At 48.5% G+C, this 27,642-nt stretch overlaps 1 protein-coding gene across 2 annotated transcripts in view; it reads right to left on the bottom strand.

Moving 5' to 3' along the window:
* Positions 1–21,670: 21,670 nt before the first annotated feature.
* IWS1 (interacts with SUPT6H, CTD assembly factor 1) overlaps positions 21,671–27,642 on the bottom strand; it is a 114,508-nt gene continuing 108,536 nt past the window's right edge. Inside the window, exon 14 of one of the 2 annotated variants that reach the window (XM_075340842.1) lies at positions 21,671–22,121. In XM_075340842.1, the coding sequence (XP_075196957.1) occupies positions 21,996–22,121 (126 nt within the window). In that variant the 3' untranslated portion in view covers positions 21,671–21,995. The remainder of the gene's footprint in view (positions 22,122–27,642) is intronic. The other variant, XM_075340843.1, reaches the window with a different exon arrangement.

The following is a 27,642-nucleotide window of genomic DNA, read 5'->3' as shown; positions in this document are numbered from 1 at the left end:
GCAGGCAGAGCTGGTTTTCGACAAAGGGGGGCCCTGGACAAAAGTTTAAAGTGGGGCCCAAATGCTGACATATTGCTCCATCAAACATTTAGGTTACATTTACATGGGCTGAGTTCAAGCTGTTAAATGACTGGGATGGAAAACATTCTAGTCATTCTGCACTTATTTACCGATACTTATACTTATATATACACAGAGCACATACATGCAGAGACATGTATACAGAACACATACTGTACATATATACAGAGTTGGGTTGCCAACCATCTATACATTTAAGGCCAGTCCATAAAACCCCGGCTCTTTTCGGTGCAGTCTGTAGCGTAGTGAAGAAAACCCCACCGACCATGATTTTTTTTTTCCAATTTGTCGTGAAGTTTGTTCTGTGCATGTGCTGAAGAGGCCTTATTGGAAGGAAAAATGATGTCACCGCAAGCACTGAAGCCACGCACTGATGATACTCTTTAATACACTCACCGATGACATTCACTGATGACACTACAAGGACAGAGAGGTCCTCCAATCATCGAACTGTATATCAATTTTCTGCCGTAGGCTGCTTTCACATTGCGTTTTTACCTACGTTTGCTAGTCCTGTCGGGGGCCTCCGTCCAACCCACCCCGCATGCCTGACGGGGCCATTGACTATATTTGAGCAGATGGAGTCACCGTGTGCTTTATCTTGCACCATTTTCGGGCATATACGCTTTCTGCAGGCGGACACCCAGGCATAGCAGGCTTTTAACCCCTTCACGACCATGGACGGATATATCCGTCATGGATCGTGTCCCGGTAAGCCCCGCCCCCTGCCGCGGGCAGGCGGCGTGGATCGGCACACATATCAGCTGTTTTCAACAGCTGACATGTGTGCCTACATGTTCCGAGTGGAATCGCATTCCACCCGGAACATTAACCCCTTAGATCTCGCTGCCAAAGTCTGGCAGCGAGATCTATATGCGCGCGGCCATCTTTTTTTCTTACCGCCGCCCCCTCCGGACGTCACGTGAGTGATCACGTGACGTTCGGTGGTTGCCATCGTAGCACAGGGTCATGTGATGACGCCTGGTGCTACGAAGTTTCACTTTCATTCTTCCTCGGCACGGAGCAGAGGAAGAAAGAAAGTGACTATTTCTGCTGTTTACAGCGGTATAGCTGTAATCAGCAGATAGCGATCAGCAATCGGATTGCTGATCGCTATAGCCCCCTAGGGGGTCTAGTAAAATAAAATAAAAAAAGTAAAAAAAAAGTTTTAAAAAATTAAAAAAAAAACAAAAAACCTAAAAGTTCAAATCACCCCCCTTTCCCCCCATTGAAAATTAAAGGGTTAAAAAATAAATAAATATACACATATTTGGTATCGCCGCGTTCAGAAATGCCCGATCTATCAAAATATAAAATCAATTAATCTGATTGGTAAACGGCGTAGTGGCAAAAAAATTCCAAACGCCAAAATTACGTTTTTTGGTCACCGCAAGTTTTACGCAAAATGTAATAACAGGCGATCAAAACGTAGCATCTGCGCAAAAATGCTACCATTAGAAACATCAGCTCGAGACGCAAAAAATAAGCCGTCACTGAGCCATAGATCCCAAAAAATAAGAACGCTACGTGTTTCGGAAAATGGCGCAAAACGTGCGCCACTTTTATTGGACAAACTTGTGAATTTTTTTTAACCCCTTAGTTACAAGTAAACCTATACATGTTTGGTGTCTACAAACTCGCACCGACCTCAGGTATCATACCCACACATCAGTTTTACCATATAGTGAACACCGTGAATAAAACATCCCAAAAACTATTGTGCCATCACACTTTTTTTGCAATTTTTCCACACTTGGAATTTTTTTGCTGTTTTCCAGTACACCATATGGTAAAACTTATGGTTTCATTTAAAAGTACAACTTGTCCCGCAAAAAACAAGCCCTCATATGGCAAGATTGATGGAAAAATAAAAAAGTTACGGCTCTTGGAAGAAGGGGAGCAAAAAAAAAAAACGCAAAAACGGAAAGTGCCCCGGGGCTGAAGGGGTTAAAGGAGAAGAGAGAAAAAAAAAAAAGGCTCGGTCTGCAAAATGTTAACAGAGACTTTGATCACCATTGTGCAATACCGATCATAGCATTGCAGCTGCAGACTGAGATGGTCTTCGACAAACACTCAAATATTTAGGTTGCATTTACATGAGCTGAGTTCAGGCCATAAGTGCCCAAGATAGACAATATTCAAGTCGTTCTGCGCTTGTTTACGAGTACACACACTACAGTTCAAAAGTTTGGGGTCACCCAGACAATAGTCTTTTCCATGAAAAATCATACTTTTATTTATTAAATAAGTTGCATAATGAATAGTAAATATAGTCCAGACATTGACTAGGTTAAAAATAATGATTTTTACTTGAAATAATAATTTTCTCCTTCACACTTTGCTTTTGTCACAGAATGCTCCTTTGCAGCAATTCCAGCTTTGCAGACCTTTTGGCATTCTAGCTGTTAATTTGTGGAGGTAATCTGGAGATATTTCACCCCGTGCTTCCAGAAGCCGCTCCCACAAGTTGGATTGGCTTGATGGCCACTTTTTACGTACCCTGATTTCAGTGATGTCACTTACTGGGCTGCGTAGTGTAGCTTTTATAAAATCACTGTTCAATTAGAAGATTAGAGGACTACTTGGCGGACTGCCAGGTAGTTCAGCAACTGCATGAGCTCGTTATTTCCCTGCTCTACTTTCAAATGATGCTAGATCAACAGCAAACAGCTCGGTAAGTGACACATTGCTGGAGTCAGGGTCTCTGTCTCTACATTATGCTGTTCTCAGATGAGTTAGCAAAAACCTAGAGACAGATTCCCTTTAATTACATTTCGAACTGAGGAAAGGGCAACTTGAAAACGCTTTGTTATCTCCTTACAGTTTTCTGCTGCTTTGTGGGCCTCCACCATTTTCAGAGTGCTAGGCAGCTACTTAGAAAAACCCATGACTGCTGGTTTTTCGCACAAGGTTAGGGGAGGCTTGGTTTTTAAACAGATATGAAATTTGCAGCACCTGGCCTTTCCTTACCATGATAGTGAACAATCTATAACAATAACTCGCTAAAGTTATCGGAGCACACAAATCTCCAAGGGTGGCCAAAAATTTGCATTGGCCCATTTCCATTTTTGCAAATTTTCAAATGTGTGTGTGTGTGCGCGTGTGTGTGTATGTATATATATATATATATATATATATATATATATATAATTTTTTTTTTATTATTTTTTTTTGCCTAAAATACAAAGGAAATGGGTCGCTTTCAACTTCATGCCTTTTAGAGATCATTTTATTTTCAACTTGTTTAACTGTTCATAATAACAGTAATTTTGACCAGGGGTGCCCAAAGTTTTACATGCCACTGTACATACAGATGTAGTGTGCAAAGTAGACGAAGGGATTAACCGTGCTGCCAGATGAAGAAGCGATCAATGAAGATCAGTAGAGGTCACTCGTGTGATTTTATTGTTCTACACAATTGAGTACAATCACTCCTTGAGGCACAAAATCACTTTGTGAATTTGTTTCTGAAGAAATGATTGTACTCCAATATGCATAGAAAAATAAAATCGCATGATTTTGGCCAACAACCTCCTTCAGTAAGAGCAAGGTGAGGCAAGTCTGGGTCTTCTGGAATGACAATGACCCGAAACACACAGCCAGTAAAAGTCATGTCGTGACCTAGCTAGTCTCTCTTTAGAGGCAGCTGAAACTCAATGTTGCCCAGTGACAGCCCCGAAACCTGAGAGATCTGGAGAAGAACTGTATGGAGTGGGCCAAAATCCCTGCTGCAGGGTGTGCAAACCTGGTCATGAACAACAGGAAACATCTGACCTCTGTAGTTGCAAAGAAAGGTTTATGCACCAAATACTAAGTTCTGTTTTTCTATTGTATGAAATACCTATTTCATGCTATAAAAGAAGGGAATTTTGTTTACTTACCGTAAATTCCTTTTCTTCTAGCTCCTATTGGGAGACCCAGACAATTGGGTGTATAGCTTCTGCCTCCGGAGGCCACACAAAGTATTACACTTTAAAAAGTGTAACCCCTCCCCTCTGCTATACACCCTCCCGTGCATCACGGGCCGATCAGTTTTGGTGCCAAAGCAGGAAGGAGGAAACTTATAAATTGGTCTAAGGTAAATTCAATCCGAAGGATGTTCGGAGAACTGAAACCATGAACCAAAAGAACAATTGAACATGAACAACATGTGTACACAAAAGAACAACAGCCCGAAGGGAACAGGGGCGGGTGCTGGGTCTCCCAATAGGAGCTAGAAGAAAAGGAATTTACGGTAAGTAAACAAAATTCCCTTCTTCTTTGTCGCTCCATTGGGAGACCCAGACAATTGGGATGTCCAAAAGCAGTCCCTGGGTTGCGTAAAAGAATACCTCGATAAAAAGAGCCGAAAAACGGCCCCTTCTTACAGGTGGGCAACCGCCGCCTGAAGGACTCTACTACCTAGGCTGGCGTCTGCCTAAGCATAGGCATGCACCTGATAGTGTTTTGTAAAAGTGTGCAGACTCGACCAGGTAGCCGCCTGACACACCTGCTGAGCCGTAGCCTGGTGCCGCAATGCCCAGGACGCACCTACGGCTCTGGTAGAATGGGCTTTCAGCCCTGAAGGAATTGGAAGCCCAGACGAACGGTAGGCTTCCAGAATCGGTTCCTTGATCCACCGAGCCAAGGTTGACTTGGAAGCCTGCGACCTCTTACGCTGGCCAGCGACAAGGACAAAGAGCGCGTCAGAACGGCGCAGGGGCGCCGTGCGAGAAATGTAGAGCCTGAGTGCTCTCACGAGATCTAACAAGTGCAAATCCTTTTCACATTGGTGAACTGGATGAGGACAAAAAGAAGGTAAGGAGATATCCTGATTTAGATGAAACGGGGATACCACCTTAGGGAGAAATTCCGGGACCGGACGCAGAACCACCTTATCCTGGTGAAACACCAGGAAGGGGGCTTTGCATGACAGCGCTGCTAGTTCAGACACTCTCCTAAGTGATGTGACTGCCACTAGGAAGGCCACCTTCTGCGAAAGGCGAGATAGAGAGACATCCCGCATCGGCTCGAAAGGTGGCTTCTGAAGAGCCGTCAGCACCCTGTTAAGATCCCAGGGTTCTAGCGGACGCTTGTAAGGTGGGACTATGTGGCAAACTCCCTGCAGGAACGTGCGGACCTGCGGAAGCCTGGCTAGACGCTTTTGAAAAAAAAACACGGAAGGCGCCGATACTTGTCCCTTGAGAGAGCCGAGAGACAAGCCCTTGTCCATTCCGGATTGAAAGAAAAGTGGGCAAGGCAAACGGCCAGGGAGTAAAACCCTGATCAGAGCACCAGGATAAGAAGATCCTCCAAGTCCTGTGATAGATCTTGGCGGACGTTGGTTTCCTGGCCTGTCTCATGGTGGTAATGACATCTTGAGATAACCCTGAGGACGCTAGTAGCCAGGACTCAATGGCCACACAGTCAGGTTGAGGGCCGCAGAATTCAGATGGAAAAATGGTCCTTGAGACAGCAAGTCTGGTCGGTCTGGGAGTGCCCACGGTTGACCCACCGTGAGGTGCCACAGATCCGGGTACCACGATCTCCTCGGCCAGTCTGGAGCGACGAGGATGGCGCGGCGGCAGTCGGACCTGATCTTGCGTAACACTCTGGGCAGCAGTGCCAGAGGAGGAAATACATAAGGCAGTCGAAACTGCGACCAGTCCTGAACTAACGCGTCTGCCGCCAGAGCTCTGTGATCCTCGGACCGAGCTATGAATGCCGGGACTTTGTTGTTGTGCCGAGACGCCATGAGGTCGACGTCCGGCGTTCCCCAGCGGCAACAGATCTCTAGAAACACGTCCGGGTGAAGAGACCATTCCCCTGCGTCCATGCCCTGGCGACTGAGAAAATCTGCTTTCCAATTTTCTACGCCCGGGATGTGAACTGCGGAGATGGTGGAGGCTGTGGCTTCCGCCCACAGCAGAATCTGCCGCACTTCTCGGAAGGCTTGACGACTGAGTGTGCCGCCCTGGTGGTTGATGTATGCAACCGCCGTGGCGTTGTCCGACTGTATTCGGATCTGCCTGCCCTCCAGCCACCGCTGGAACGCCTTTAGGGCTAGATACACTGCCCTTATCTCCAGAACATTGATCTGAAGGGAGGACTCTGTCGGAGTCCAGGTTCCCTGAGCCCTGTGGCGGAGGAAGACCGCTCCCCACCCTGACAGACTCGCGTCCGCCGTGACCACAGCCCAGGATGGGGGCAGGAAAGATTTTCCTTTCGACAAAGAAGTGGGAGGAAGCCACCACTGAAGAGAGGTTTTGGTTGTCCGTGACAGGGAAACGTTCCTGTCTAGGGACGTCGACCTCCTGTCCCATTTGCGGAGGATGTCCCATTGAAGTGGACGCAGATGAAACTGCGCAAAAGGAACTGCCTCCATTGCTGCCACCATCTTCCCTAGGAAGTGCATAAGGCGTCTCAAGGAGTGTGACTGATTCCGAAGAAGAGATTGCACCCCTGTCTGCAGCGAAAGCTGTTTGTCCAGCGGTAGCTTGACTACCGCTGACTGAGTATGAAACTCCATCCCGAGATAAGTCAGTGATTGGGTCGGTGTCAACTTGGACTTTGGGAAGTTGATGAGCCACCCGAACTGCTGGAGAGTCGCCAGAGCGACGGTCAGGCTGTGTTGACACGCCACCCGGGAGGGTGCCCTGACTAGGAGATCGTCTAAGTAAGGGATCACCGAGTGGCCCTGAGAGTGTAGGACCGCCACAACGGATGCCATGACCTTGGTGAAGACCCATGGGGCTGTCGCCAGGCCGAAAAGCAGTGCCACGAACTGAAGGTGTTCGTCCCCAATGGCGAAACGCAGGAAGCGTTGATGTTCGGGTGCGATCGGCACATGGAGATAAGCATCCTTGATGCGATTGATGCTAGGAAGTCTCCTTGTGACATCGAGGCGATGACCGAGCGGAGAGATTCCATCCGAAACCTTCTGGTGCTCACATGCTTGTTGAGCAGTTTGAGGTCTAGAACGGGACGGAAAGATCCGTCCTTTTTTGGCACCACGAACAAGTTGGAGTAGAAGCCGTGACCATGCTCCTGAGGGGGAACGGGAATCACCACTCCTTCTGCCCTCCGAGTGTTCACCGCCTGAAAAAGTGCATCGGCTCGCTCGGGGGGCGGAGATGTTTTGAAGAAACGAGTCGGAGGACGAGAGCAGAGCTCTATCCTGTATGTGACTTAGACCGCCATGCAGAAGAGTTCCTCTGGCCCTCCTCTGACCTGTTGGACGTGGAGGAACGGAACTTTGCTGAGGACCGAAAGGACCGAAACCTTTGGACTGGGGCAAGGACGAGTCCTTTCCCTTGGACTGTTTAATAATTTCATCCAATTGCTCGCCAAACAAACGGTCGCCAGAAAATGGCAAACCGGTTGAGAACTTCTTGGAAGCAGAGTCTGCCTTCCATTCACGTAGCCACATGGCCCAGCAGACTGCCACCGAATTGGTGGATGCTACCGCAGTACGGCTCGCAGAGTCCAGGAACGGCGTTCATGGCATAGGACGAAAAAACCTACGCCTGAGAAGTGAAGGACACAACCTGCGGGGCAAAGGTATGTGCGACCGCATTAATCTCAGCCAGAGAAGCTGAGATAGCTTGGAGTGCCCTCACGGCTGCGAAGGCTGGAGCAAAAGATGCGACTATGGCTTCATAGATGGATTTCATCATAAGCTTTATTTGCCTGTCAGTGGCATACATGAGAGATGGACATCTGCCACTAATACTACGGATCTAGCCGTCAGTCTGGAGACTGGAGGATCCACCCTGTGACACTGAGCTCAACCTTTAACAACGTCAGGGGAGGGAAAGGGTAACGCGTGTCATTAAGGCGCGTAGTAAGCGCTTGTCCGTAAAGTTCTGTGCTTCTGGACGGCCCCTCTGGAGTTAGAGTGATTGAAACACGCACTCCTGATGAAGTCGGGGAAGGTTCCCAGCGGGCCCGCTTAGCCTATCGGATGCCGCGGTCCGTGACGGAGTTCTCACCGTGGGATCTGGGTGTTACCCCAGGAGCCCCTTGTTGTACCGACCCAGAGGGACCCGGGAGCGATGAACTCACAGCTCCCTGGCCCTGTGTTACCGGTCTGGACTGCAAAGCTTCCAGTATCTTAGCAGACCCTCTGTCCATAGACTGAGTCCTGGAATGTGAAAGCTCAGAGAGTTGCTGATTCCAACGTGCAAACTCTGTCCCTGCCATCTGTGCAGTGGAAACCGGCGGTACCACCTGAGCCGAGGGTCCCACCAGTGCCGGGGGCTCCGGCTGAGTGAGTGCCCCAGGGGCCAGGCATTGTACACAATGAGGGTAGGTGGAACCTGCCTGTAATATTGTAAAATAAGCCAGTGCCTTGGCACCCTTACTCTTTGCGGACGACATGCTGTTGTCTCCTCTTAGAGTAATCAGTGAGGGTATACAGCCAAAAGCAAATAATGCTGCCGAACATGAGATCATATACCATATAAATAAATATATATATATATATACACACTTCGGCACCCAAGGGGGGTCAGCACCCGAAAAACTGGTGCCCCACAGTGCTCAGTGAGGGGGGAGGAGGATACCAAGGTATGCTCCAGCCCTCCATGCCGACGTCCAGTCGGCCGTCCCGTCGTTACCCCTGACTGGCAGGCCCGGGAACGGGAGTATATGGTACTAGGCCGCAAGAGCCGGGGACTAAATTTAAAAACGCGGCCGGCAAACAGGCGCGGTCGGTGCGGTAGTCCCGGTCTCACAAACCACACAGCAACCGCTGCGGCGTTTGTAACACAGATGCTGCATGCACCGTCCCTAAGGAGACACAGAGTACCTTATGGATGCAGGGCTCTGTCCCTGATGATGTCCAGTCTCCTGTCCGTCAGAATCCCCCAGGGGCTGCGGAGCCCGGTCCCAGTGCATGGCGACCGGTCAGGATCCCCCTCTCCCAGAGCTGTAGAGCAGATTCTGAGATCCTCCACCGGCAGAATTATAACAATGGCTGCCGGCATTCCGAGGGGAGGAGAGAGCCGTGGGCGGAACCGCAAAAGTGCGGGAATCTGGTGGCCCATAGTGATCAGTGAGGGGGGCGGAGGACAGCGAAGTGTGCTCCAGCCCTCACTGTCGGCATCATACCGACCGTCCCGCCTTTCTCCCTGACTGGCAGGCTCAGGGGCGGGAGTTTAACACACTAGGCCGCAAAAGCCGGGGACTAAAGTAAAAACCGCGGCCGGCAAACAGGCACGGTCGGCGCGGTAGTCCCAGTGAAAAAATCCACACCGCAGTCGCAGCTGCGTCTGAGGCCAAGGTGCTTCATGCACCGTCCCAAAGGGGACACAGAGTCCCTGTAGATGCAGGGCCATGTCCCCGACGATACTCAGTCTCCTGTCCGGCAGATTCCCCCAGGGGCTGCAGAGGGAGCCCGGTCCCAGTGGCTGGATGACCGGTTAGGATCCCACTTCCCCAGAGCCCCTAAGGGATGGGGAAGGAAAACGGCATGTGGCTCCTGCCTGTGTACCCGCAATGGGTACCTCAACCTTAACAGCACCGCCGACTCAGTGGGGTGAGAAGGGAGCATGCCGGGGGCCCTGTTAGGGGCCCTCTTTTCTTCCATCCGATATAATCAGCAGCTGCTGCTGACTAAAATGTGGAGCATTGTGTGAATGTGTGCCTCCTTCAACACAAAGTCTAAAACTGATGGGCCCATGATGCACGGGAGGGTGTATAGCAGAGAGGAGGGGTTACACTTTTTAAAGTGTAATACTTTGTGTGGCCTCCGGAGGCAGAAGCTATACACCCAATTGTCTGGGTCTCCCAATGGAGCGACAAAGAAATGCAAATTATTTAAAAACCATACAATGTGATTTTCTGGATTTTTTGAGGGGAGGGATTCTGTCTGTCACAGTTGAAGTGTACCTACGATAAAAATTACAGACCTCTACATTCTCTGTAGGTGGGAAAACTTGCAAAATCAGTGTATCAAATTCTTATTTTCCCCACTGATGAGGTTACAAAAAGTGTACAATAAGTTGTATAAAACAAGAAAAAAAAAAAAAAAGTTGTATAACAATTTTTTAGTGCAAAAAAAGTCCTCATACTGCTCTGTCAGTGAAAAAATACAACAGTCATCAGTATATGTCAATGCAAAATATAATCTAGCGTGATAAAGCTGAAACGCATAAAAAAAAAATAGAGATGCAGTATCTGTATGGTAGTACTGAATTGATTAAGTTTTCTTTCCTTTGAATTGCATACAAAAAAAAGCAAGCATGAATTGTTGTAAGTTCTCTGTCAACCAAAAATAAAACCAAACAAAAATGTAATGTAGTCCAAAATGGTACAATAAAAACATCCCACGAAGAGGCCACACAGCTCTTTTGAAGGAAAAATAAAAGTTAAAGCTCTCGGAATATGGTGATACAAAAAAAAATACATTTTTTTTTATAAAAAATGAACTGCATTTTGAACACGCCCCCTATTACATGACAGAATGGACTCATACCTGGAAGGAGCCCATACAGTCTAGCATCTACCAAGGCCATGCAGCAGACAAGGCTGGGAATAGATATCTAAATATGTGGGTCAGGTTTTGCTATTTGATTGACAGGTGCTACAGAATAACAGTGCATCTCTAAGTTTACTTGCACATATTTCTGAAATAAAACATCCAGTCTCAGAACAAAAGCTATGCTTACATTCAGCATCCTAGTGTCTATAGCACTGGCTTTACTTTATATATGAAAATCCTGATGGTTATTTCTCTTTCAGGCTATGTGCCCATGGGAGCTCGTACCCACAGATATATCCGCAGGTTTCCCGCAGAAACTCCCTGGAATCCACAGCTATACATTGCTGCGGAATTCCAGCGAAATAGCTGCGGTAAACCTGCGGACATTTATGTAGCTTACTTGCTGAAGTTCCCGCCTCTATCTCCATAGTGGAGAGCCGGGAATTCCGCAGCATATTGAGCAGGAATAATTGACATGCAGTTACGTGCGGCTGCAGGACATCTGCAGCTGCACATACCGCAGCATGGACCCAGCACTCCCCATGTCCCATAGGGAGTGTCTGTACTTTGTAAAACCTGCGGATTTATCTAGAAAATAGAATTCGTGGGTACAGAGTACCGTGGGCACATAGCCTAAGAGTTAGGTTTCTTTTTTAACATTGGGTCACTTTATGGGTGTTTTCTGCTGTTCTGACACCTTGAGTGCTCTGCAAGTTGCACCCACTTTTTTTTTTTTTTATAGAGAAATTTTCATCCCCAAAGCCACATAACCTTTATTCCCTTCCACGTCCTGCTGGGCGTCCCAGCAATAGTTTTTGACCACATATTTGATATTGCCACATTTCAGAGAAACTATTTACAATTTGCGGGGTCCATTTTTAGCTCTGACCCTTTGCAAAACTGGAAGATTGGGAGCTTATCTTAGTTGAACATTTCAATTTCATATCCCAATAGTGTAAACTGTTCTGAAGCACCTGTATGTCCTAAAAGATCACTACATCCCAAGCTGACTGCTTTTGAGTCATATAGTTTCTAAAAATGGGATCACTTTTGCTGTTTTATCACCTCAAGGGGCTCTTCAAATGTGAGTGAGTTTGTGCACCTGCTGCACATCTCTCCCCTCCCTGCTGTTAAAGCTGCAAAGTTGTTTTTAAAAAAAAAAAGTGAAGAAATTTTTTTTTTTTTTTATACTTCTGTGGTGAGTGCCGCTGATCTATTTTTCTAGACTCCTCAAAAGTGACATGGTGTCCACGGTCTGCCCCAGTCAAAATTGGGCACCAAAAGTCAAAAGTGCTTTCTTTCCCTCCATGCACTGGCATGGGCCCAAACAGTAGTTCAGGCATACAAATGCAACGTTTAAACATTTCTAATTTTTCATACACTTTTACAAAATGTCAGAAATTAACACATCTTATTAAACAAAATTTGTCACTATCATGAAATTCAATGTGTAAAGAAAAAAATAAATCCCCAAATAACTGGGATTGGAAGAAGCATTCTAGAGTTTTTACCAAAAAGTGACATGACACATTTGAAAAATAGGGCTGTGTCAGGAAGGTCGAAACTGGCTTTGATGGTAAAGGGTAAATACCTAAGAAATATGTCACTTCTGATGTCAAGTGTTTCAGTCTTGTCAAGAAACTTGCTAGTGACCATCCAACAATTAGGGAGTCCTTTAAAAATATTCTGGATATAAGAATTTACATTGATCGCCAGGGTAGAGAATTGACTACAGCCACAAACAGATACTGCCCCTGGAAAAAGGGCCGAGCGAAACGATCGTTGAGGATCTCCCTCTCCCCTCCACTGTGACCACTGCTGCTTATAGGTAACTATAGTGTATGCATCTATCCCTTTATTTTGATGTTTGTTTACAGCTTTCATCCTCTGGTCTCCCCTGGTATGTTAGATATACACATTTTTTGCAGCACTAACCCTGCCTCTTAGTACTAAACTTCTTGTTGATTCATCCAAGCTACCAAGCGTTATTGCTGGCTCCTCCCAGTTCAAAACGTTCCTTTTGACTGTGAACTTTTATACTGCCAGGAGGTTTAATATATTCTTTACTGTGATTCTCTGTTACTATGGCATGGCAGCATACTTCTCATTAAATATACACTTTAGTATTTTTGATCAGCATTTCTGCAACCTCTATCTCAGATAATTATACATAAGTACATGAGCATCTTCTGGCCTCTTTTGGTCTGTTAGAGACATACATATTTTGTAGCTCCAACCTTGCCTCTTAGTAGCCCAGATAAATGAACAGGAAGTTTAGTACTAAGTGTTATTACCTACTCCTTTCAGTACAAAACATTTATTCTCGGTGTGTACTTCTATACCGCCAGGAGGTCTAATATATTCTCTGTGTGATTCTGTGTTATTTTAGCACGGCAGTATACAGCTCATCAGATATACACTGTAGTATTGTGATTGGTACCTCTGCATCCTTAGTCACACAGAACCATATTTTTATCCAGCGGTTTTCTGTCACCCTTAGGAGTCTTTATATGCATACACACCTTTGACCCTCCTCCTTATACACTACCATAGGAATTGTTTTCTTATAAATGCTAACTGAAGCAGTAGTGGATATTTATTGATAGGTTGTGGTCCTTTCATATGCATGCGGTGGTCGCACTGGTTGGGGAAGGGGGGGGGGGGAGTCACACCTCGTTTCCCTTTCCACATGGTGCAGGTATTTTACATCTTTTCCGGTCTCTGTCCTGTAAGTTGGTATTAATACATTTTGTACTCTTGTTGAATAAAAATATTTAAAATTCATCATTTTTTGGTTTCTGTTCTTCTTTTCCTCCTCTGATAACAAATATCTAATTGTGGATGATTGCACAAACAACGGTTTTCTAAGATGGATGTCAATATCACCACTTGTCTGTTCGCATATGGCCACTGTATGCATTGGATATATGGCTAGATAACTTGAAAACTCATCTGTTCAGAAATTCCTATAATCTCCCACGACCCAACTGCCCCACCTACTGTGTCCTTCCCAGTATCCTATAGACTAAGCCCGCAAGGGCAGGGTCCTCTTCCCTCTATACCAGTGTGTCTATTGTAACTTGTACATGTACTTTGTATGTAACCCCCCGATGTACAGCACCATGGAATCAATGGTGCTCTATAATTATTATTATTATTATTAATATAACTTGGGGTGGAAATCTAGAAGGCCGGTGAATATGCACTTTATTACCCTTGTATGAATTCTTTCCTAGAAAACATTTAATTGAAAAAGAAATGGTTGTCTCCTTGTGCATGTTATATATAGGTGGTTAATACCAGTTAAAGGGAAACCAGTGCACCCAAGAACAAGCAGTGCAAAATTAACTAATGTCCTTCAAATAGTGTGTTTTTTTGAAACCATGCACTGCAAAGAACTCATTCAGATGTCAGTTTTCCACACGAGTGCAGTCTGTTTTTCACAGCCAGAACTTATGATAGTTTATGAGTTACCTCACATGAGCGGGGGGGAAATCACACAAAGGATCAACATGAAAGCACAGAAACTTGTCCGATATTGATGTAAGTGGCGGATTAAAATCACCAATGCAAGTCTGAGTCAGGGGGAAAAAAAAAAAAAAAAAAAAAAGAAAAAAAAAAGCAGACCGCAAGTAGAGCCAATATGGGTGAGCATCAGCACATGCTCCATTAAAAACACTACTCTTTTTTTTTTCTTTTTGTTTGTCCCACCACTGGAGTGGTGCTTTGGGCAAAGAGCTTAGAATTAGTCTTATACTCACTTTCTGGCGGCTTCATAGTTTTCGGCACCGCTCGGATCCTGCAGCACAATCTAGTACCCGTAACTTCTGACTGGATGGAAGTCAGAAATTACATCAAGCTCTCAATGAAACTCTGAGAGCAAGAACAAGGCTCTTAGAGATTTATTGCGTTGTGATCTCCGCCATACTGGAGCTGCTGGCAGGTCACAAATCCCTGGAGACCAACTGCAGCGACGCTGGAAAAAGAAGGGAATTTTGTTACTTACCGTAAATTCCTTTTCTTCTAGCTCCTATTGGGAGACCCAGACGATTGGGTGTATAGCTACTGCCTCCGGAGGCCACACAAAGCATTACACTAAAAAGTGTAAGGCCCCTCCCCTTCTGGCTATACACCCCCAGTGGGATCACTGGCTCACCAGTTTTAGTGCAAAAGCAAGAAGGAGGAAAGCCAATAACTGGTTTAAACAAATTCACTCCGAGTAACATCGGAGAACTGAAAAACTGTTCAACATGAGCAACATGTGTACCCGAAACAACCCAAAAATCCCGAAGGACAACAGGGCGGGTGCTGGGTCTCCCAATAGGAGCTAGAAGAAAAGGAATTTACGGTAAGTAACAAAATTCCCTTCTTCTTCGTCGCTCCATTGGGAGACCCAGACGATTGGGACGTCCAAAAGCTGTCCCTGGGTGGGAAAGAAATACCTCATGTTAGAGCTGCGAAGACAGCCCTCCCCTACGGGGAGGCAACTGCCGCCTGCAGGACTCTTCTACCTAGGCTGGCGTCCGCCGAAGCATAGGTATGCACCTGATAATGTTTGGTGAAAGTGAGCAGACTCGACCAGGTAGCTGCCTGGCACACCTGTTGAGCCGTAGCCTGGTGACGTAATGCCCAGGAAGCACCCACGGCTCTGGTTGAATGGGCCTTCAGCCCTGATGGAACCGGAAGCCCAGCAGAACGGTAGGCTTCAAGAATTGGTTCCTTGATCCATCGAGCCAGGGCGGCCTCAGAAGCCTGCGACCCTTTGCGTTGACCAGCGACAAGGACAAAAAGTGCATCCGAACGGCGCAAGGGCGCCGTGCGGGAAATGTAGATTCTGAGTGCTCTCACCAGATCTAACAAATGTAAATCCTTCTCATACCGATGAACTGCATGAGGACAAAACGAAGGCAAGGAGATATCCTGATTAAGATGAAAAGAGGATACCACCTTCGGGAGAAAACTCCTGAATGGGGCGCAGCACTACCTTGTCCTGGTGGAAGACCAGGAAGGGAGTCTTGGATGACAGCGCTGCCAGCTGAGACACTCTCCGAAGAGATGTGATCGCTACCAGAAAAGCCACGTTCTGGGATAGTCTAGAAAGTGAAACCTCCCTCAGAGGCTCGAAGGGCGGCTTCTGGAGGGCAACTAGTACCCTGTTCAGATCCCATGGATCTAACGGCCGCTTGCACGGGGGAACGATATTGCAAACCCCCTGTAGGAACGTGCGCACCATAGGAAGGCGTGCCAAACGCCTCTGAAAAAAGACGGATAGCGCCGATACCTGACCTTTAAGGGAACCGAGCGCCAAACCTTTTTCTAACCCAGATAGCAGGAAAGAAAGAAAGGTAGGCAATGTAAATGGCCAGGGAGACACTCCCTGAGCAGAGCACCAGGATAAGAATATCCTCCACGTTCTGTGGTTCTTAGCGGACGTGGGCTTCCTAGCCTGTCTCATGGTGGCAACGACCCCGTGGAATAATCCTGAAGACGCTAGGATCCAGGACTCAATGGCCACACAGTCAGGTTCAGGGCCGCAGAATTCCGATGGAAAAACGGCCCTTGGGACAGTAAGTCTGGTCGGTCTGGTAGTGCCCACGGTTGGCCGACCGTGAGCTGCCACAGATCCGGATACCACGCCCTCCTCGGCCAGTCTGGGGCGACGAGTATGACGCGGCTGCAATCGGATCTGATCTTGCGTAGCACTCTGGGCAAGGGTGCCAGAGGTGGAAACACATAAGGGAGCCGGAGCTGCGACCAATCTTGCGCTAGGGCGTCTGCCGCCAGCGCTCTTTGATCGCGAGACCGTGCCATGAAGGTTGGGACCTTGTTGTTGTGCCGGGACGCCATTAGGTCGACGTCCGGCCTTCCCCAGCGGCGACAGATTTCCTGAAACACGTCCGGGTGAAGGGACCATTCCCCTGCGTCCATGCCCTGGCGACTGAGGAAGTCTGCCTCCCAGTTTTCTACGCCGGGGATGTGAACTGCGGATATGGTGGAGGCCGTGGCATCCACCCACATCAGAATCCGCCGGACTTCCTGGAAGGCTTGCCGACTGCGTGTCCCCCCTTGGTGATTGATGTATGCCACCGCTGTGGAGTTGTCCGATTGAATTCGGATCTGCTTTCTTTCCAGCCACTGCTGGAAGGCTAGTAGGGCAAGATACACTGCTCTGATTACCAGAACATTGATCTGAAGGGTGGACTCCTGCTGAGTCCACGGACCCGGAGCCCTGTGGTGGAGAAAAACGCTCCCCACCCTGACAGACTCGCGTCTGTCGTGACCACCGCCCAAGACGGTGGTAGGAAGGATCTTCCCTGTGATAATGAGGTGGGAAGAAGCCACCATTGCAGAGAGTCCTTGCCGTCTGTGAAAGGGATACTTTCCTGTACAGGGATGTTGACTTCCCGTCTCATTGGCGGAGAATGTCCCATTGAAGTGAACGCAGATGAAACTGCGCAAACGGAACCGCCTCCATTGCCGCCACTATCTTCCCGAGGAAGTGCATGAGGCGTCTTAAGAAGTGCGACTGACCTTGAAGGAGAGTCTGCACCCCAGTCTGTAGTGACCGCTGCTTGTCCAGCGGAAGCTTCACTACCGCTGAGAGGGTATGAAACTCCATGCCAAGATACGTTAGTGATTGGGTCGTGACAGGTTTGACTTTGAGAAGTTGATGATCCACCCGAACGTCTGGAGAGTCTCCAGCGCAACATTCAGGCTGAGTTGGCATGCCTCTTGAGAGGGTGCCTTGACAAGTATATCGTCCAAGTAAGGGATCACAGAGTGTCCCTGTGAGTGCAAGACTGCTACCACTGCCGCCATGACCTTGGCGAACACCCGTGGGGCTGTCGCCAGCCCGAATGGCAGAGCTACGAACTGAAGCTGGTCGTTTCCTATCACGAAATGTAGAAAAACATTGGTGCTCTGTAGCAATCGGCACGTGGAGATAAGCAGCTTAGATGTCTATTGATGCTAGGAAATTTCCTTGAGACATTGAGGCAATGACGGAGCGGAGGGTTTCATCCGGAACCGCCTGGCCTCCACGTGCTTGTTGAGCAGTTTTAGGTCCAGAACGGAACGGAAAGAGCCATCCTTTTTTGGCACCACAACCAGATTGGAGGAAAACCGTGTCTTGTTCCTGAAGAGGAACCGGGATTACCACTCCTTCTGCCTGCAGAAGAGCATCTGCTCGGTGGGGAGGTGGGGACGTTCTGAAGAATCGAGTCGGAGGACGAGAACAGAACTCTGTCCTGTGCACGTGGGCACACTGTCCCTCACCCACCGATCTGTGACCTGTGGCAGCTAAATGTCGCCAAAGGCGAGCGAGTCTGCCATCAACCGCGGATGCGGAAAGATGAGAGAGCTGAGAGTCATGAGGAGACCGCCTTGGTAGCGGTTCCTCCGGCTGCCTTCCTTGGGCGTGATTGAGCCCGGCCGGCAGCTGAGCCCCTCTGAGGCTTTTCAGCCCTTTTGGACGAGGACAATTGGGACCTGCCCGAGCCTGGGAAGGACCGAAACCTCGGCTGTCCTTCCAGGACAGCATTAATAGGGTAAGTCGCAATGCAGACATTGCGAGGTTACGGACGCCCCTGCGGCACAGATGTACTTGTGCTCAAGACCAGCTGCGCAAGAACAGCTGAAAAGCTTAGGGTGCCCATACGGCTGTGAATGCCGGAGCAACCGACACGCCGATAGCCTCACAGACAGATTTCAACCAGAGTCCATCTGTCTGTCAATGGCATCTGTAAGTGAAGTCCCATCTCCACTGCAACTATGGCTCTAGCCGCAAACCTGGAGATTGGAGAATCCACCTTTGGACCCCGGGTCCAACGCCTGACCACGTCAGGGGGAAAGTGATAACGTGTATCCTTAATACGTTTGGAGAAAACGCTTATCTGGGAAGCGTGGTGTTCCTGGACTGCTTCTCTGCAGTCAGCGTGGCCAGAACAATACTCAATATACGTTTGAGCTTGAAATGGGACTTCTCCTGCTGTGAAGCTGACTCCTCCGCTGGGGGAGCTGAGGGAGAAAAGATCCAACATTCCATTGATGGACGCTATAGGATCATTCCTTATGGCGTCACCATCCGGTGTATCCGGAGTGAGAGCGGTGTCAGGATCAAAGTCCTGATGAGCTACGTCTACCTCATCATACAGAGAGCCTCCTTGGACCCCCCCGGAGCACCGATTTTTAATCCAAGTGAGGGTGGCCAGGGAGCAATGATCCAGATTGCCCATGGCCTGTCCGGACTGCAAGTCTCTATCCCATTGCAACTCCGTCCCTGTCCTTGGACAGGGTTGAGAGGTGGTTCTTTTGGCCACGTCAAGTAGAGTCCCCGGCTGACCAAGTGCTACAGGGGAGCATTGCACCCAATGGGGAGCAGTGCCGTGGAACAGTATCACATGCAGCAAAAACAGCATCGAAAGCCTGTGTTGCTTATATGCTGCTGCCGACTTATAGAGCCAAGAATGGCGACCGTACAGTGCAATGTATATCATACAAGCATAAAGTACAAATGAACACTGCAGCACATGGAATACAAGCAGCATAGAAAGCCTGCTTTTCTGCTGCTGTAGACTAGCCATCTAGGGGAATATAGCCCAGAATAGCGACCATACAGTGCAATGTATAGCATACAAGCATAAGTACAAATGAACACTGCAACACCTGCAATACAAGCAGCATAGAAAAAAACCTGTGCCTCAGCACCCTTGCTTTTCTGCTGCTGTAGTCTAGCCATTCTATGGCGAATATAGCCAAGACTAGTGACCGTACAGTGCAGTGTATAGCATAGCATACAAGCATAAATACACATGAACACTTCAGTACGTGCAATACAAGCAGCATAGAAAGCCTGTGCCTTAGCACCCATGCTTTCCTGCTGCTGATGTGTCGCCATCTAAGAGGGCATATAGCCCGAAATAGCGACCTATGCAGTGTACTTAAATACAAATAGACAAACTGCGGTATTTAGTGTCAGCACCCCAGGTGCCGCTTACCGCCCGCCTATAAGCGGGTGTGTGGTCGCCCTATTCCTGTTGGTTGCCCAGAGTCCGTTCTCTCAGCTCGGGCTGCAGGAATGGCTGCCGGCGTCCTTCTCCAGCTCGTGTGAGTAGGGACGGGCCGTGGGCGTGCCCCAAGTCAGAGCGGGAAACCGGCGTCCCACAGTGTCTAGTGAGAGGGCTGGAGCATGTAAATAAGGCTCCAGCCCTCGGCGCTGCTGATTGTACAGCGTCTCTCCCCTACCCTGATTGACAGGGTGGGGGCGGGAACGAAGCTGAGCTAGGCCGCAAAAGCCGGGGACTGGATTTATGAGCGCCGCCGCCGTAAAAGCGCGGTCGGCGCTAAGTCCCCGGCGCACTACAAGTCCCAGCCGCGCCGCCGCTCCCGGAGCGTCCGGCGCGGTAGTTCCCAATAAATAAAGTCACTCAGCTAGGCTGCAGTGACTGTAACCCTTTACTGTCCCTGGCGCACTAGCACACCCAGCAAGTCTGGAGTGTGCTGTGCCTGTGTGTACGGGGACACAGAGTACCTGAATGGTGCAGGGCCATGTCCCTGAACGGCACTCCCGCTCCACATCCAGCAGGTTCAATGGGTCTGTGGATGGAGCCCGGCCTCAGGGCTTTGGGGCCGGTAAGATCCCACTTCCTCAGAGCCCCTCAGGGGGATGGGGAAGGAAAACAGCATGTGGGCTCCAGCCGCCGTACCAGCAATAGGTACCTCAACCTTACAAACCACCAGTGGGGTGAGAAGGGAGCATGCTGGGGGCCCTATATGGGCCCTCTTTTCTTCCATCCGATATAGTCAGCAGCTACTGCTGACTAAACAGTGGAGCTATGCGTGGATGTCTGACCTCCTTCGCACAAAGCCGAAAACTGGTGAGCCAGTGATCCCACTGGGGGTGTATAGCCAGAAGGGGAGGGGCCTTACACTTTTTAGTGTAATGCTTTGTGTGGCCTCCGGAGGCAGTAGCTATACACCCAATCGTCTGGGTCTCCCAATGGAGCGACGAAGAAGAGGAAGATCCAGGGGACTTAGATTTAAAGGATTATTCCCATCTCCAAGATCCAATCCCAATATGTAGTAGGTCTAATAGTAATAGCAGCAAATACTTCCAATTAGAAATTTAGTATAGTTCTCCTGATATAGTCAAGTCTCTTACCTCATGTGCATGGCATTGTGACTTAGGTATCCATGGTTACGACCATGAGCAACTAACTAGTCACGATATGAGTGGATATAACCAGGGATACCAAAGCTGCAATGTCTTGCATAAGATGTAAGAGACATGGCTATATCAGGTGATCTATACTACCTTGCTAATTGGAGGTATTTGGTAATATTATTATACCTACCACATATTGGGATAGGATCTTGAAGATGGGAATAACCCTTTAAAGCACCACTCCAGCAGTGCAATAAAAAACCCTTCTGGACTGGGCCTGTAAATGTTACCATCAAAGAACAACAATGTTGTTGAAATAATTAACAGCTGTAATAAATTTATATATCTCTCTATCTCTCTCTCTCTCTATCTATATATCTATATATATATCTATCTCAAATACATAAGAGCGCACGCATTTTATATACAGTTTGGGATTGTTGCAATCATTTTGAACAGCAGAATCAAGTGATGACAAGGTCATGTTACTGCACAGTAATTGCTGTAATGATGAAACCAGCGTAATAATGGAAAGGTTGTGTTTTTCTACCATGTTCTGCAATATACATATTATACACATGTAGGGTTACCCTTGGCGAGCTTTGCTCTTCCAGCAGATGGCGTACATACTGAAAGTGCTACTAGTAGACTGGCTCTTTCGTACTGTAGTGTTGTGTAGACTGCAGCCTCTGCTGAGCATGTGCACAACAAAGATAGTGAAAAATCAGTCGGCAATCAAGCATGAGAGACGAAGATAGTTTGAAAAGATACAAAATTTGGCAGTATATCTCATCAGTATTCATAAAATACTTAACTCTATAATCATTTCAGTGCGATTCTGGTATGAATTTTTCAAAGTTAGTACACCATTGTAATTATGGCCAGGTGATCCATTTTTGATGTATACAGCCTATACTGTTAGATCTGGTGACAGATCCTCTTTAATTCCACCAAGACACTAGTAATTAAAAAAAAACCAAGATAGAATTTTATTGTCTGAAATCCAGACACTGAGGTACGAAGGGAAATTGATCTGTACAGACAGCATTAAATACGATCCAAAAATAAGGACCAGTGTTGGTTTCCGGAGATGTGTGAATGGGGAAGCAGAAGAAATGTCTCCTGAAGGGCAAGAACACATTTACAGGGCCAGGGGAAAAAAACCCAAAACATTAAAACTATTGCAAAAGGCTCATTAGAGTCCAATTCAGTGAACGCAACAGGACAATTCATTAAAAGCCCCGTCCCAATATTGGCATAGAAGGAAAAAAAAAAAAAGAGCGGCAAGTGTCACAAAGGCATCTTATTCCCTTCTATGCTGATTTTAACTGCATGGCCAAAGCGCATCTTTTTCCGGATATCTGTGAACTTCCTCATTTGTTTGTCCAGGCGGCTCACCCCTTTCTTTGCACTTCCCTGGAAAGAGAAAAGGCATTTTTATTCTTGTGCAGAAATAGGATTATCAGAAATGTAAACAAGCCAATGATTAGAAGATTGTTATCCAAGAAGCACAATAAAAAGAAACCTGTTCTTTGTATGGTTCTGTTGTGCATGCATAATCAAAGTCACAACATTCAATGTTATATTGCCCTGTAGACAACACACATGCCTACATGCCAGCACTCCAGAAGAGACCGCTACATTGTACTGAACGTGTACATTACTGAGAAAAGCAGACACCCCACACTTTACCCCATGCACACTCCATTTGCTACACTGCAAAACTTTCTGCAAACTCAGTTCAAACTTTGGCCAGAAAAACATGGCCCCCTACATCTCAGGTGAGGGCTGCCCATGCAAAGCCTTAGGCTATGTGCGCACGTAGCGTTCTGTCCCTGCAGAAATTTCTGCAGTGATTTTAACAGCACACGTGCGCTTCAAATCGCTGCAGAATCCGTAATGAAGAAAAAATAAAAGCTGATTCCATGCGCTCTGAGTGCAGCCCCTCCCATAGACAGAGCAGGGGCTGCATGCAGAGCGCAGGAAAGAAGGGACATGTCACCACTTAGAACGCGCGCTTCGGGCAGCAGCCGAAGCGCTGCGCTCTAATACGCCACGTGGGCACGTCTCCTGCATAATCTTCATAGATTATGCTGGGGACGCAGGGTGCATGCAGTTACGCTGCGGTGCAGATCGCAGCATAACTGCATGCAAATACGCAACGTGCGCACCTAGACAGCATGTTTAATCTGATATAGACTAAGGAGCAGAAAACAGGGAAATCAGATGCAGCACAACACCTCCAAGTTAAAGAGGACCAGCCACCAGGATTTTCCTATATAAACTAAAGCCAGTGCTATACTGGCGCTATCATGCTGATTCTAAACATACTTTTATTTGTGAGATCGGATGTATAGTTTCTGACATACAGGTAAGTTTGTGAAATGCACTGTTACCTGATTGATAGGTGCTGCAGAATATCTAATAGGTGGGTCTGGTTTTGCTAGTTATTCCCGCCTCTGTTGGCCTGCCTGTCCTTCCTCTCCATATAATAACAGAGAAAGGGGGAGGAGGGACAGGCTTGCAGACAGGGGTGGGAATATCTAGCAAAACGTGACTCACCTATTAGATATTTTGCAGCACATATCAATCAAGTAACAGTGCATTTCACAAAGAAGGGAATTTTGTTTACTTACCGTAAATTCCTTTTCTTCTAGCTCCAATTGGGAGACCCAGACAATTGGGTGTATAGCTACTGCCTCCGGAGGCCACACAAAGCATTACACTTAAAAGTGTAAGGCCCCTCCCCTTCTGCCTATACACCCCCCGTGGGATCACGGGCTCCTCAGTTTTAGTGCAAAAGCAAGAAGGAGGAAAGCCAATAACTGGTTTAAGAACAAATTCAATCCGAAGGAACATCGGAGAACCGAAACCATTCAACATGAACAACATGTGTACCCGAAAAAACAAAAATCCCTAAGCAAACAGGGCGGGTGCTGGGTCTCCCAATTGGAGCTAGAAGAAAAGGAATTTACGGTAAGTAAACAAAATTCCCTTCTTCTTTGGCGCTCCATTGGGAGACCCAGACAATTGGGACGTCCAAAAGCAGTCCCTGGGTGGGTATAATAACCTCTCGTGATAGGACCGTAAAACAGCCCTTCCCTACAGGTGGGCAGCCGCCGCCTGAAGGACTTGTCTACCTAGGCTGGCGTCCGCCGAAGCGTAGGTATGCACCTGATAGTGTTTGGTAAAAGTGTGCAGACTCGACCAGGTAGCCGCCTGGCACACCTGCTGAGCCGTAGCCTGGTGCCGTAATGCCCAGGACGCACCCACGGCTCTGGTAGAATGGGCCTTCAGCCCTGAGGGAACCGGAAGCCCAGCAGAACGGTAGGCTTCAAGAATTGGTTCCTTGATCCACCGAGCCAGGGTGGATTTGGAAGCTTGCGACCCTTTGCGCTGACCAGCGACAAGGACAAAGAGTGCATCCGAGCGGCGCAGGGGCGCCGTGCGGGAAATGTAGATCCTGAGCGCTCTCACGAGATCCAACAGATGCAAATCCTTTTCACATTGATGAACTGGATGAGGGCACAAGGAAGGCAAGGAGATATCCTGATTAAGATGAAACGGGGATACCACCTTAGGGAGAAACTCCGGAATCGGGCGCAGAACCACCTTGTCCTGGTGAATCACCAGGAAGGGAGATTTGCATGACAGCGCTGCTAGCTCGGACACTCTCCGGAGAGATGTGACCGCTACTAGAAAGGCCACTTTCTGTGAAAGGCGAGAAAGGGAAACATCCCTCATAGGCTCGAAAGGCGGCTTCTGAAGAACAATTAGAACCCTGTTCAGATCCCAGGGCTCTAACGGCCGCTTGTAAGGAGGGACGATATGACAGACCCCTTGCAGGAACGTGCGTACCTGAGGAAGTCGTGCTAGGCGCTTCTGAAAAAATACAGATAGCGCTGAGACTTGCCCCTTGAGGGAGCTGAGCGACAAACCTTTTTCCAACCCGGATTGCAGGAAGGAAAGAAAAGTAGGCAATCCAAATGGCCAGGGAGAGACTCCCTGAGCAGAGCACCAAGATAAGAATATTTTCCACGTCCTGTGGTATATCTTGGCGGAGGTAGGTTTTCTAGCCTGTCTCATGGTGGCAATGACCTCTTGAGACAATCCTGAACACGCTAGGATCCAGGACTCAATGGCCACACAGTCAGGTTCAGGGCCGCAGAATTCTGATGGAAAAACGGCCCTCGAGACAGCAAGTCTGGTCGGTCTGGTAGTGCCCACGGTTGGCCTACCGCGAGGTGCCACAGATCCGGGTACCACGACCTCCTTGGCCAGTCTGGAGCGACGAGGATGGCGCGGCGGCAGTCGGACCTGATCTTGCGCAGCACTCTGGGCAACAGGGCCAGAGGTGGAAACACATAAGGAAGCCGGAACTGCGACCAATCTTGAACTAAGGCGTCTGCCGCCAGAGCTCGGTGATCGTGAGACCGTGCCATGAAAGCTGGGACCTTGTTGTTGTGCCGAGACGCCATAAGGTCGACGTCCGGCATCCCCCAGCGGCGACAGATCTCCTGAAACACGTCCGGGTGAAGAGACCATTCCCCTGCGTCCATACCCTGGCGACTGAGGAAGTCTGCTTCCCAGTTGTCCACGCCTGGGATGTGAACTGCGGATATGGTGGATGCCGTGTCTTCCACCCACGTCAGAATCCGTCGGACTTCCTGGAAGGCTTGCCGACTGAGAGTTCCTCCTTGGTGGTTGATGTATGCCACCGTTGTGGAGTTGTCCGACTGAATACGGATCTGCTTGCCTTCCAGCCACTGCTGGAAGGCTTGTAGGGCAAGATACACTGCTCTGATCTCCAGAACGTTGATCTGAAGGGTGGACTCTTGCTGAGTCCACGTACCTTGAGCCCTGTGGTGGAGAAAGACTGCTCCCCACCCTGACAGACTCGCATCCGTCGTCACCACCGCCCAGGATGGGGGTAGGAAGGATTTCCCTTTCGACAATGAGGTGGGAAGCAGCCACCATCGAAGAGAATCCTTGGCCGCCTGAGAGAGAGAGACGTTTCTGTCGAGGGACTTCGACCTCCCGTCCCATTGGCGGAGAATGTCCCATTGTAGTGGACGCAGATGAAACTGCGCGAAAGGGACTGCCTCTATTGCTGCCACCATCTTCCCTAGGAAGTGCATGAGGCGTCTCAAGGGGTGTGACTGGCCTTGAAGGAGAGATTGCACCCCTGTCTGTAGTGAACGCTGTTTGACAAGCGGAAGCTTCACTATCGCTGAGAGAGTATGAAACTCCATGCCAAGATATGTTATCGACTGGGTCGGGGTTAGATTTGACTTGGAAAAGTTGATGATCCACCCGAAACCCTGGAGGGTCTCCAGCGCAACGTTCAGGCTGTGTTGGCATGCCTCTTGAGAAGGCGCCTTGACCAGCAGATCGTCTAAGTAAGGGATCACTGAGTGTCCCTGAGTGCAGGACTGCAACTACAGCTGCCATGACTTTGGTGAAGACCCGTGGGGCTGTCACCAGACCAAAAGGCAGGGCTACGAACTGAAGGTGTTCGTCTCCTATAACGAAGCGTAGAAAACGCTGATGCTCTGGAGCAATCGGTACGTGGAGATAAGCATCCTTGATGTCTATTGATGCTAGGAAATCTCCTTGAGACATTGCGGCGATGACGGATCGGAGGGATTCCATCCGGAACCGTCTGGTTCTCACGTGGTTGTTGAGAAGTTTTAGGTCCAGAACGGGACGGAACGACCCGTCCTTTTTTGGTACCACAAACAAATTGGAGTAAAAACCGTGACCTTGCTCTTGAAGAGGAACAGGGATCACCACTCCTTCCGCCTTTAGAGTGCACACCGCCTGCAGAAGAGCATCGGCTCGGTCGGGAGGCGGAGACGTTCTGAAGAATCGAGTTGGAGGACGAGAACTGAACTCTATCCTGTACCCGTGAGACAGAATGTCTCTCACCCAACGGTCTTGGACCTGTGGCAGCCACATGTCGCCAAAGCGGGAGAGCCTGCCACCGACTGAGGATGCGGAGGGAGGAGGCCGGAAGTCATGAGGAAGCCGCCTTGGTAGCGGGTCTTCCGGCTGTCTTTTTTGGGCGTGACTGAGCCCGCCAAGAATCTGAACTCCTCTGATCCTTTTGAGTCCTTTTGGACGAGGAGAATTGGGACCTGCCCGAGCCTCGAAAGGACCGAAACCCCGACTGTCCCCTCCTCTGTTGGGGTTTGTTTTGTCTGGGCTGAGGTAAGGATGAATCCTTACCCTTGGACTGTTTAATGATTTCATCCAAACGCTCACCAAACAGCCGGTCACCAGAAAATGGCAAACTGGTTAAACATTTTTTGGAAGCAGAATCTGCTTTCCATTCCCTTAACCACAAGGCTCTGCGTAAAACCACGGAGTTGGCGGACGCCACTGCCGTACGGCTCGTAGAGTCCAGAACCGCATTAATCGCGTAAGACGCGAATGCAGACATTTGAGAGGTTAAGGATGCCACCTGCGGAACAGATGTACGGGTGACCGTATCAATCTGTGTAAGACCAGCTGAAATAGCTTGGAGTGCCCATACGGCTGCGAATGCAGGAGCAAACGACGCGCCGATACCTTCATAGATGGATTTCAACCAGAGCTCCATCTGTCTGTCAGTGGCATCTTTAAGTGCAGCCCCATCCTCCACTGCAACTATGGATCTAGCCGCAAGCCTGGAGATAGGGGGATCCACCTTGGGACACTGGGTCCAGCTCTTGACCACGTCAGGAGGAAAGGGATAACGTGTATCCTTAAGCCGTTTGGAGAAACGCTTATCTGGATAAGCGTGGTGTTTCTGGACTGACTCTCTAAAGTCAGAGTGGTCCAGAAAAGTACTTAATTTACGCTTGGGATACCTGAAATGGAATTTCTCCTGCTGTGAAGCTGACTCCTCCACTGGAGGAGCTGGGGGAGAAATATCCAACATTTTATTGATGGACGC

The sequence above is a fragment of the Anomaloglossus baeobatrachus genome, chromosome 3 (genome assembly GCF_048569485.1).
Source record: "Anomaloglossus baeobatrachus isolate aAnoBae1 chromosome 3, aAnoBae1.hap1, whole genome shotgun sequence".
NCBI classification, from domain to species: Eukaryota; Metazoa; Chordata; class Amphibia; order Anura; family Aromobatidae; genus Anomaloglossus; species Anomaloglossus baeobatrachus.
Note: the sequence above shows the minus strand (reverse complement) of the source record. Positions and strands in the feature narration are given on the sequence as shown.